Raw genomic sequence first — 12,952 nt, 5'->3', positions numbered from 1 at the left:
AATATTACTTATAAGTTTAAAAATAATTTCGATAATGAAATTAAAGAACTTCACTTCAATAGCAATGCTTATGAACCGAAATTTAGACTAAATCATTTAAATGATGAAGAATTAAGCGAAATAAATAAGATATTAAATAAGTTTGAAAATTTATGGTATAAAGTAGGCGATAAATTAACATTTACTAATAAAATCAAACATCGAATCAACACAACTCATGATGATCCTATATATGTTAAGTCCTACAGATACCCTGAAGTCCACAAATCAGAAGTCGATACACAAATAAAAGAAATGTTAGATCAGGGGATTATTTGTCACAGTAAATCGCCTTATTCTGCACCAATTTGGGTGGTGCCTAAGAAGTTAGATGCTTCAAAAATTCAGAAATGGCGAATCGTAATCGATTACCGTAAATTGAATGATATAACTATTAGTGATAAATATCCGATACCCCTAATGGATGAAATACTTGACAAACTTGGCAGGTGTTTATATTTTAGTACAATTGATCTTACAAAAGGATTCCATCAGATAGAAATGGATCCAAAGGATAGAATGAAAACAGCCTTTTCAACTAGAAATGGTCATTTTGAATTTTTGCGTATGCCATTTGGGCTAAAAAACGCTCCGTCCACGTTTCAAAGATTGATGAATACAATCTTGGATGGATTAATTGGGAACGAATGTTTAGTATATTTAGATGACATAATTGCTTTCAGTACTTCACTCCAGGAGCACATTGAAGCTCTCGATAGAGTCTTTAGCAGATTAAGTGAAGCTAATTTAAAAATCCAATTGGATAAAAGCGAGTTTCTTAAGAAAGAAGCCGAATTCTTAGGGCATATTGTAACCCCAGAGGGAATCAGGCCAAATCCAAATAAAATCGAAGCTATTTTAAAATATCCACTACCGAAAAATGAAAAAGAAATTAAACAATTCTTGGGACTAGCTGGGTTCTATAGAAAATTTATAAAAGATTTTTCTAAGATAACAAAACCTCTAACTCATTGCTTAAAAAAAAGGCAACAAAGTCAATATAACTGATAGGGAATATAACAAAGCGTTTGATACAATCAAAATCTTAATAACAAAAGACCCTGTTTTGGTCTACCCAGATTATAAAAAAGATTTTACACTTACAACAGATGCTTCAAATACTGCACTGGGTGCAGTTTTAAGTCAACAAGGTCGGCCAGTTTGCTTTGCTAGTCGCACCCTGAATGAGCATGAATCACACTATTCTACCACAGAAAAAGAACTGCTCGCTGTTGTTTGGGCCACAAAGTACTTTCGTCCATACCTCTATGGCAGGAAGTTTGTTGTAAATAGTGATCATCGCCCACTTCAGTGGCTTCACAACTTAAAAGAACCCAACTCTAAACTGCAAAGGTGGAAATGGAAACTAAATGAATATGATTTCACTGTGAAGTATATTCCAGGGAGAGAAAATCATGTGGCAGATTCTCTGTCACGTATTCAAATTGAAGAATGTAATTTTGATGAAATTCCATCTGATATTGCCACCATTCATTCTACATCAGATAGTCAAAACTTTATCCCAATTGCGGAAAGACCACTCAATGTCTTTAAAAGACAGTTGAGATTAATAAGATCTAATGAAAATAGTACACATGTAGAGCATATATTCAAAAATTGTGTTACCACAATTAAATATATAGAATTAAATACTGAACAAACAAAAGACATTATAAAGTCATTTTTACTAACTAATACCATGGCTATTTTTATGCCAAATAATGAAGACTTTTTAAGATTTCAAAATATTTTCAAAACCTTGGTTTGCAATAGACGTCATAAGATTCTGAGAGCAAGTAAGGAACTGGAAAATATCCCTAATTACACCGACTTTAAAACTAAAATTCTTGAAATCCACTTAGAAGGACTTCATCAAGGAATTGAAAAAATTATATATCAATTCAAGAAAAGATATTATTTTCCTAACTATTTTAAAGAAATTACTAAAATCATCAATGAATGTGATTTGTGCAATCGATGCAAATATGACCACGTTGCAAACAAAATGCCATTTAAAATCACTCCTCCAGTTTACGAAATTAGAGAAAAATATGTGATAGATTTCTGGGAATGGGAAAAAAAACATTTTCTAACATGTATAGATTTGTACTCAAAATTCAGTACAATTGAAGAAGTACAAGCATTAAATTGGCTAGAAACAAAGAGAGCTCTTATTAAAATATTTAACACAATGGGACCTCCTAAAGTATTGAAAATTGACCAAGATCAAGGCATTAATAACGTCAATATCAAAGAATGGTGTAATGAATTAAATATTAAAATAGAAGTTTGTACTGGAAAAACCGGTATAGCAGACATTGAACGTTTCCATAAAACCTTGAATGAAAAACTTAGAATAATTAACACCTCAGATGACAGGGAACTAAAATATGTTCAATTCGAACAATCCGTTTTCACATATAATCACACCATAATACATTCTACTACTGGTCAAACTCCATATAACATATTTTTTAACCGATTACCTCCAGAATTTGACTCACAACTCATTAAAGAAAATAGAATTAACAATTTAAATAAAACACGAAAAGAAAATTCGATAAATATTGGTTTAATCAACGCTGAAAATGTGAGAAAACGTCTTGATAAAACAAAAAATCCATTTAAGCAAGTAGCATTAGTTCGAGCTGATAGTGACAATGAACACTTTTTAGTTAAATTCAAAAACAAGAATATAAGAAAATATAAAAGTCAATTTAAACGAAAAAAAAAATTTTAAAATAGTCACAAATGAAATTGTATTGTATAAATTTATATCGATTAAAACGAATACTGTTATTATAATCATCTCTTATAAAATATATTTGTAAACTATTAAAATGGATTAAAAAAAATTAAAATAGATTATATTAATATAATTAACGTATATTTTAAAAAAAAAAAAAGAAGAAAATTTGAAGAAATTAATGTCATAAATGAAATTGTATTTTTTTTTATTATTTTTATATATTGTATTGTATAAATTTATATCAATTAAAACAGATATTATTATTACAACTATCCTTTATAAAATATAATATAAAATATTATAAAATATATGAAATATTATGTGTATTTAACGCAATAGGAATATTGCTTATTTTTAAGGTGGGAGGAGTGACATTAAGCTCTCTCCCAACATCATTAAATTGAACAAAAAAAGAACTTGCTGCGCTAAGCAGGTAAAACCTTTTTTTAGTCAGTCGTAATTAAGCTTGCATCATACAAGGTACAAAATAAAATTTTTATACAAAAATCAAAAAATCGTTTTTTATTAAAAATTGTCACTTATATATATATATAGGAAATAATATTTGAATTTCCAGTTATTTTATTATAATATTTATATAAGAAACAATATTTGTATAATTCAGTTTAGTTATTGTTCATTAAATGTTCAACTACTATTACAACATAACTTTAATCACGCGGGCACGAAAACATGACCAATCTCCGACATTAACTTCCCACCATTACTTTGCTTCTTTTCTGCTTTTTTCCTTTGCTAAACGCAGAGTTGCCAAGCCTAAGAATTACTGCCTACACTCGGCCATCCAACTTCTCATCCGACCCGGATGACAATTCCTCATCTACTTCTGCATACTGTCATAGTTTCATATAGTCGCTGTTTGTTGAAGTTGTATTTGGTCTTTCAAAATTGCCCACCATACGAACTTCGTATATACTATTTCGATTCACTTTTATAATCTCGTAGCGACCTATGTACTCGTTTGCTAACTTTTTGCCCGAAAGAAACTGAGTGCGTTTAATTGTAACTAGGTCGCTTATCTTATATACCCAGTCCAGCTTTCGTTTTTTGTCAAATGTTTTCTTATATTCGGTTTCTATATGTTGTATCTGCTGTTTTCTTTCTTGTCGTAGAATGTTGCGTTCATCATCAAATTTTTCCACAAGCTCATCTTGTATAGTTTTTAAGACATTGTTATCTATTGGATCATCTCGCATTTTTACCCCAAAAAGACTTTCGAAAGCCGAGAATTTTGGTGTTCTGTGAACAGATTTGTTGATTGCGCGCTGATCGTCATCCACAAAGCAATACCATTTTTCTGGACACTTCCATGAAAGTTTTGATATAAGGTTAATAATAGTTCTCTTCACCCGTTCTATCTGCCCATTTCCTGTTGGTACGCCTGTTGTTGTTTTCACGTGGTCGATCTGTGCCTTCTCGCAAAATTCAGTAAATCTAATCTACTTTATCACTTATTGATAAAGGAAATATTTTACGCCAATGCTCTATGTTTACTAACATTTCGTCAGCACCCGTAGACTTCGTAGACAGCTATACAAACTTACTGAAACCGTCCACCATCGCCAAAATATGTTTATATTTCTTCGCTGTAGCGTCCATTAGACCTAAATGATCTACATGTAGTGTGCATAGAGGTACAATTTTTTTTATCTTCTTCAAAATATGCTCCTTCTGAAGCGATACACATATGCCAACGCTTAACCCAATCTTCCATACACATTTTGTAGGCCCGTGAAGGTATGGCTTTTAGTTCCTTCAGTGAATTCTCTTTTACCGATTCAATCGACTCAAAATACTTACCACGAAGGGGCAATTTGAGTTTCGGGAACAGGAAAAAGTCGCACGGAACCAGATCTGGCGAATATGATGCCTGAGCAATGACAGTGTGCCGTGTTTGGTCAAAAAATCGCGTACAACAAGAATTTTCCATAGTAAAAATAATTGACAGTTGGCGCTCAAATTTGTACCATTTGTCAAGAAAGGGTGTACCAACATAACAAACAAAATTTTTGAAAAAGGTCTATTACTTATGGAGTAATTAACAAACAACAAAATCCAGATACTTTTTGATACTACATAGAAATATATTATTTTAACAAAATAAAAACAATAATTCAATAAGAAGAAACATGATATCCCATATAAAATCGTGTCACAAAAAGAAAAAATTCCACTTTATTAATACTACTCGCTTCTTTCAATATAACACAACTAAATGTATATATTATCGCACTATATTTAAGCCACTTATATCCCTCTATTTATATTGCTGTAAAAGAGAAGATTGCCGTTGGCAAAAAATAATTGGTATTATCAGGAAAAGCTGGGTGGCAATGGAAAATCCGTTAGGTGTCCCGGTTAAGGTAAACCAAACAAAATACAACTCGTTTTAAAAATAACAAGGTTACAATTGCCAATTTTTTTACTGGATAAGCTATAACAGTTGTTATTAAAAAAAAAATCGACTAACAAGTCTTATCATTCGCCTTTTAAAATAAAACTCAAAAAATAGTAATTAAATTTGCTTTACATTTATATTATATTTTTCAAAAATAATTATTATTATTTGCCTTCTACTTTTCCACGCATATATAACTCATACTCTGCTTTTTATTTAAAAACACAAAAACAATTATTATTCTTGCTTAAAAAACAAAAAATTCAAAAAATAACTATTGTTTTTTGTAGGTGCAAAGATATCTCCTTGTATGTGAATTATATTTCAAAATGAAATATAAGTTACGTGTCGGGCTAATTTGCCTGTGGATGAAGTACTCTAGTCAGAAATGTGTTTGATTCGGTATCTGTTGGTAGAGAATACGTATACGAAGGTACTCTGTACTATCAACTGGCGACAACATCCTTTACATCAGCTTGGCTGGAGGAAGCTAATAGACGAGGCTGAGGACATAAGGTGCATGTTTATCATACAAAATTTTCTAGAATAATCGGTTGTAACATAATAATCAAACGATAAAGTGAAATTGTTCATTATTTTTAAAGTCTTGCTTTTATTCTTCTTAATGCATTTTATCGTCATTCAAGTACTTTCCTTCCGATACAATAAAATAAAACAAACAATTTCAATTCGAAAAACATGCAAATCGATTTTTATCATCTTTATCGTGTCGACAAGATGTCCCTGGAGCGGTGTCTGGAGTTTACGGAATATCCGGAAGTAAAGCAGTTTTAAATCAAATGAATGATTTAATACTTATATGCATTAAAGTCATACGATATGAGTTTTGTCCAAAAAATTTCGAACAACTAATGGAATGTGAGAAAATGCATTATTGTGGTGCAAAAAGGAGAAGTATTATGTCAATAATTCTTTCTGCGATTAACTATATTGCACAACGCTCAAATAAAATTAACGGAAAAAACTTATAACATAATACACCACACCACAATAATTAAAGAAAACAGTAAACATGATCTCCAATCTTGAACCCCTTTGGCTTACTTTTCGATATTGGCTCACATTTTGCACGGTTTTTACATGATTGGTCAATTGTTACTAGATTGTATGCATAGATCCAAGTATTCTCTCCAGTTGTCATGCATTTGATTTTATCAATAAGTATTGTTTGATTTCAGAGTTTGACGAGACATAGTTTTGAGTGTTCTTCGCACCAAATGAGATTTCAATATTGTTAGACTCAAACATTTTTCAAGATGGACTGGATATATACAACTAAAATATTAGTGTTAATGTGGTAGTTTATTTTCAATAAACGTGGATACACTATTATTATTGAGAATATTAGCGGTTTAGCAAAATATATTCTTCATTTAATCATATTTTATTTAAAGAGTAAGGATTAAACATGACTTACGTTGGTGATATTTAGGTTTTTCGTTGTTCTCATAGATTTCATCAAGCGAAATATCTCTTTCTTCTGAAATAAATTTAATAATATAAAACTATTAATAAATTTTGAAATAAGATGCAATAAGATTATATATAATTGTTTTTAATTTCTATTTATTCTTCTGAATCTATATTAGCAGTTATTTTTTATGATAAGCTCAAAAACAATTAAACTGAAAGAATTTTTTTGACAATAGCCAATAAATTTTACATGTTTTTGTGCAATCCCAAATCATACCTAAGATATTCTGGTCCACTATATTTCTAACATGGTATTAAAATAAAATTATCAATCAGTTTTTGTGATACTGGTAAATAAATGTTTTTAGAATCGATCACGAGGACATATTAATTTCGTCAGCATAAATATATTTATATATTTTACATTTAGAATTTAACAGCCTGACAATATGTATTTATTAGAGTTTTGTGTTACTAATGATGTGCTATTTTCATTAATTGAATTTTTGGCTGAACATACAGCTGTTTCGAGTATTGTCAAATAAATATTCAAATACTTATTCAAGCGACCATATCTTTTTTTTTTAAATTATTTTTTATTGATATGAATTACAAAAATTTGTGGAAATAATCAGAATCCATTCAATATAGGTCAATGTGACCACCTTTTGCCTATGGCTTTCAAACGGTTAAAAAATGACTTGCATGCTTCACAAATGTGATCTTCCAGTGTGCTCCCTTGAGCGCAACCATACTGGCATATTTTTTAGTTCGCACCTTGATCTTCAAAATGGCCCAGATGGAATTGTCCATCGGATTTGCATCTGGCGAGTTCGAAAGCCATTGTGTGGACGAAATGAAATGTAGATAACTTTTCTTGGTTCACAGCTTTATGAGACGATGTCGAGTCTTGTTGGAATGTCTTTTGTCTACGACCAAAATGATCGCGTGCTCAATGCTATAAAAACATATTCCCGTTAACAAGTCGCATTGACGTAGACATCATGGTCGATGAAAATGATTGGAGAGAGCATCCATTGGCGGTCACAGTGCCCATATCATTACTTGAGATCGAAATACTTTGGGTGGCAATTCGTAATCTCAAATTTTCAGCAGTGCGTTAAGTTAATTAAACACGATCATTTTGAGAGTTTATGGACTGCTTAATGAAGAAATTTTTTTTATCAGAGAACACAATGTTTAGAAATTCGCCAAGTTCGTGCAAGCACAACAACGCCTTTGCTTTTTTGAGTCTAACTTTTTGTTGCTTTGGTGAATGTTAGGTTAAGTTGAGAAGGCGCGTTTTAACAGTTATCAGCACTTTCATTCGGAGGCATATATTGTTCATTGTGATGCCCTCTGAGGCGAGTTGCTATTCTCCATAATAAGCTGGTTTCCACATCTTAGACTCTCGGAGTCTGAGAGCACTTTTGGCAGCAATGCCTTGAATAAGCATTCATAATGGTAGGAGATGTAATATTATATTTAAGTCTTCTTAAGGCGGACTATTGATTGCCATGAAGATACCCAAGCATACCAATCTCTGTACTTTTCCAATGCGAGCCAAATTCCATTTTATCCATAGATGATAATAATCACCTGATAATCAGCGTGTACATTTCATAAACTACGTACGGTGATAATCCTAATCGCTTCCCAAAGTTTCTTGTACAGTCGTAATATCCAGGTAGTCCTTTCTTAGTTCTGTCCTCAATGTTCCTTCTCCAATTAAGGTTGGAATTAAGGTCAACGGCAAGATATTTAGCCTCCTAAGAAAGATTCAATGCACTTCCGTCTAGTCTGGGGAAGGTGAATGTTGGTATTTTAGTTTACCGCGTGAATAGAACAAGCTCTGTCTTAGTAGGATTAACCCCTAAACTTTTAGCCCAACTGAAAATTTCACCAAGTGCCGATTCTAGGAGCTCACTAATCGTTGATAAGTATTTGCCGTTTTCGAAGCCTTTCCTTGACAGTCTCGGGAGTTCCACAGAACTGTGCCAGGAGTTCCACTTTGCAGTTTCAATTTTACATTTTTATGCATTAAAACTGGCTATGTAAATGTTCCAGTCTTCTTCTTGCTGGCTGCTACTTGTCTTGTAAAAGAGTTTTCTGGATGCAGTTCTCAGCAACCTCAATTCAGCATTCCACAAAATTTTGGAATATGCTTCGGATGCTTCGCTGAGATATTTTCAGTCTTTGACCATTCGATTACCACTATAACGTGTATTTCGTTCAAGGCGAACATTCATTTTCCGAATCATTTCAGTGATGTTGCTGTTTTTTTTTTGTCCACCATAGCGTTTAGCGCCGCAGCTTCTACTATTATAACGATTTATGGTACGATCCATAAACATTTCATTCACATTGAGGTGTTTGAGCTCACGAACAATAGCTGATTGTGATTTTCCAGCTAAATATAACTCAATCACACTATTAATAAACAGCTGTCTTTCGTATAAATTTCACGTAGTTGGCAATATCAGTTTGACAGATTTACAAATAACCAGATCTAGTTGTTAACACTTCAATCGCCTAATCTTGTATTGTGTACAATATGTGTATGATTCCACAGGCTGCATTAGTGCGTGATTCATGCATGTACAGTCGAGTTAAATTTAATTTTAGTTATCAATAGACTAGAGCTTTGGCAACTGCAAATTTATCCAGTATGCAAGAGTGGCCTCGGTAAAACGACACTATTGATGTTAAGTGCCACTTTTTTATGTCTTAACTTATATCTATGTCTCAACTTACAGATATACTGTATATAAATTATATCTATACTTTTTTAACATTATATAACCTATTATATTTGTTATTAATATTGTATTGTATATCCTTATCATTATGATATTATCTATTATATATTTTATTTGTGTATTATATTTCTTATTATTACTATTATTAAATCTTTTTTATTATTATATTTCTTATTATTATTATTATATAATGTTTTTAACAATATTAAAAAGAGGTCTGGACTTCTCACGATAGTTTTTTTTCATTATGTTATTATCTATTATTATTATATTATTGCATTACATTTATTATCATTATTTAATTAATTTATACTTTATTCATGATAGTTTTACTACTTATTTTATAATCTATTTGGCTTATTTTATGTTGTACTGGTTTATCTATTTATTTACTTACACACTTATTTATTTATTGCAATATTTTTATTGGTTACTAGTTTATCTATTCTTTATAGTGCTGTTCATATTCGAATTTACGAAGTATTCAAACAAATTTGAATATTCGAATAGTAAACGAAGTCTTCGAATTTGAAAAAAATTTCGAAGTTTTTGTGAATTTTTGTTCTCGAAGTCTTCGAAGTTTAAATGTAGTGAAAAACTTCGAAGACTTCGTAAGCAAAAGGTGAAGTGAGAGCGCAAAATGCAAACAAACGTGCATCACACAAATTATTTGAGGGATGAAAGCATTTGCTTCGTTTGTACGGTTTTATGTTTTTTTTTTTTTGGTATTCTATGCAGAAAATTAAAAACATGTTTTTTTGTTTTATTTTATTACATAAATATTTATTTTATTATTAAATATGTATTATAATATATATTATTATTAAATATGTTATTATTAAATATTATTTATATTAAATAAAAAATTTACATTTTAAATAACTTATATTTATATTTATATATTAAAAAATCATATTTGAGAAAATTTTTAATATAATATAAATATATATACGTAATAATATGAAAATATTGATATTGATGGATTTTATTAGTAATGGAATTTTATAAAAATTTTCATTTTCCTTTAAAAAGAAAATCACAAATTAAAACCTTGAAAATTAGTTATGGAAAAATGAGTTTTGCTCATTAATGCCTAATTTTTTGACCTGTATGAGCTGTGATGATCACGCAGGTAAGCGCAAATTTATTTTTGCATTATAAAATTTTGAATGTTTTGTTGTAGTTACAGTTATTTTACTGTTTATGGAAAATTTTTAAATCCTTTATTCTAGGAAAAGAAATACATAATATTATAAGAAAGTATCTAAATAAAATGTAAATTAGTGTATAAGCAAAATTCTATAAAAGAAATTCCATCAAATTTTCATGTATTTTATATTATATTAAAAATTTTCATAAATATAATTTTTTAAATATAAATAATAATGTGAATTTTTTATTTATTCGAAGACTTCGAGAACAAAAATTCACAAAAACTTCGAAGTTTTTTTCAACTTCGAAGACTTCGTTGAAATGCGAATATTCGAATATTCGAAGAACTTCGAATTATTAAAAACTTCGAATAATGTGAACAGCACTAATTCTTTATACTATAATTTAACTGTGTTATATTACTTATTATATTAAGTTATTTTTATAATTAACTCATTTGTTTACTTAATTAATTACTTATTATTATTAATTTAATTATTTATTCTTTTATATATTTATTGCAATTTTTTTATAGTTTACTGGTTTATTTATTTTATAGTTTCACTAGCTCATCCATTTGTTGTATAGTTTTACTAGTTTATCCATTTATTTATTCATTCGAGTATTGCTCACGAAGCCATTTCTATTACACATGCAATTTTCACTCTTTCATTCTGATCAGCCTAGGTAGTCCCTAGGCAAATTTGTTGTAACTATTTCTTGTGTTTATCTTCATAAACCAATTTAAGAAAAAAAATTTTTTTTTTTAAAACATCTTTTTATTGGATATGAATAGTACAATCTTAACTATTAGTTAATTTATTACTATTGGTGAATTGTACTTAATATATATGTTAAGGTAGAAATTAAGTAATAAATAAATTATTTCACCTTGTTAAATTGTGTCATTCAATTTATATTTTAAGCAATTTAGCAATTGTGAAATAATTTATTTTGAATGTTAAGCTGAGGCAACAACTTAACTGGAGCAACGGTGAAATATGCAACGTTGCATTATGCATTATTAACAGTGTTCCAATTAATTTGTTGCTGAGGTATAATTATTATTAATAAAATTATTGCACAAAAAATTGTATAAAATAAATTGAAACAATAAAGAAAGTAATCAATCAATGAAAACTATTTTTTGATTCTGGTCAAACCTAATTCTGCTTTATATAGAGTAAGTTTCAAGTGCTTAATCTATAACCAATAAGGAATATTCAATAAGTTAAAGTGCTTATTGAATATTATAAGAATTAAGGCCTTTCAAATATACATAAAATTTTGGTGACCCCGACGTGATCGACGTAAATCAAGGACGTGACCAAAGATCACGATCACGTACTACTTCATTAAGGCATCGAAGCAAGAGCACAACAGTGTGAGCTTCAAGCAGATAAAAAAAAAGCAAAAGCAAGAGCACAACAGTGTGAGCTGCGAACACATTACAAGCACCAAGGTACCTGATTTGCTGGAAACAACTATGGAAACTTTCGAGGAGTTAATTCTCGAACAGCAACAACTGGGTCAATTAATCCAGAAATTGATTTCGAATTTCAAAAAGGATCCAAAAGAAAGGAAATTGAATAAGGCTTACTTTGAAGAACGTAAAAGGCGTTTAATTAATATATGGTTTGAATATGAAGAGAATGACAACCGTATCAGGGAGTTGTCAGATGTCGAAACCACTCATGAATATTTTACTAATGAGGATTATTTAAAAACTAAAGACTTAGCAGAATGCTACATTGCTCGATTCACTCAGCAACTGCAGGCGTTCAGTGATGAAGCAAATCCCGGCAAGAAGTCGCAATCATCTAAACAAACAGAAGTTTCATGTCTCATTAACAAGCAAATGGGAATGAAAATATCATTAAAACGACTATTGGAGAAGGTCCAAGGAGATTTGGGATCAAACACGTTCACTGCGTTGGAAGTATACAAAATAAAAATCAACAAGTTGTGGCAAGAAATTGAGAAACTCAATTTTAATATATGGGAAATCACGAGTGACCCACTATCAATTGGTTACAATATAGACGAATATCAACAATTAGAGGAATTAATACAACAAACTTTGATTTCAATTTCTGAGCTGATAATAACAAAACAACCACATGTAGTTACAACAGAGGTAACTAACAATCCAATTCAATTACCGAAGGTGTCTATACCGAGATTTGACGGAGATTATCTTAAATGGACACAATTTTATATGTTCTCTCAAATGGTAGACAACCAATCACTACCCAATGAACAAAAGATGTGGTTTTTAAAAAATAATTTATCAGGAGAAGCAGAGAGGCTCATCAGACATCTACCAACTACCAATGATAGTTACGACGTAGCATGGAAGATACTTCAGGAGAGATACAGGAATAAGAGGATATTAACAAC

The 12,952-nt window shown here is 30.2% G+C and overlaps 1 protein-coding gene across 1 annotated transcript in view; it reads right to left on the bottom strand.

Annotated features, from left to right (window-relative positions):
• The window catches only part of LOC119665492 (rho GTPase-activating protein 190-like), a 103,431-nt gene extending 94,436 nt beyond the window's left edge, over positions 1-8,995 (bottom strand). The window contains exons 1-2 of the mRNA XM_038074714.1: positions 8,854-8,995; positions 6,646-6,708 (exon numbers count right to left, since the gene is read on the bottom strand). Coding sequence (XP_037930642.1) covers positions 6,646-6,708; positions 8,854-8,995 — 205 coding nt within the window. The remainder of the gene's footprint in view (positions 1-6,645; positions 6,709-8,853) is intronic.
• Between the last annotated feature and the right edge of the window lie 3,957 nt (positions 8,996-12,952).

Source organism: Teleopsis dalmanni, chromosome 1 (genome assembly GCF_002237135.1).
Source record: "Teleopsis dalmanni isolate 2A chromosome 1, ASM223713v2, whole genome shotgun sequence".
Classification (NCBI taxonomy): Eukaryota; Metazoa; Arthropoda; class Insecta; order Diptera; family Diopsidae; genus Teleopsis; species Teleopsis dalmanni.
Note: the sequence above shows the minus strand (reverse complement) of the source record. Positions and strands in the feature narration are given on the sequence as shown.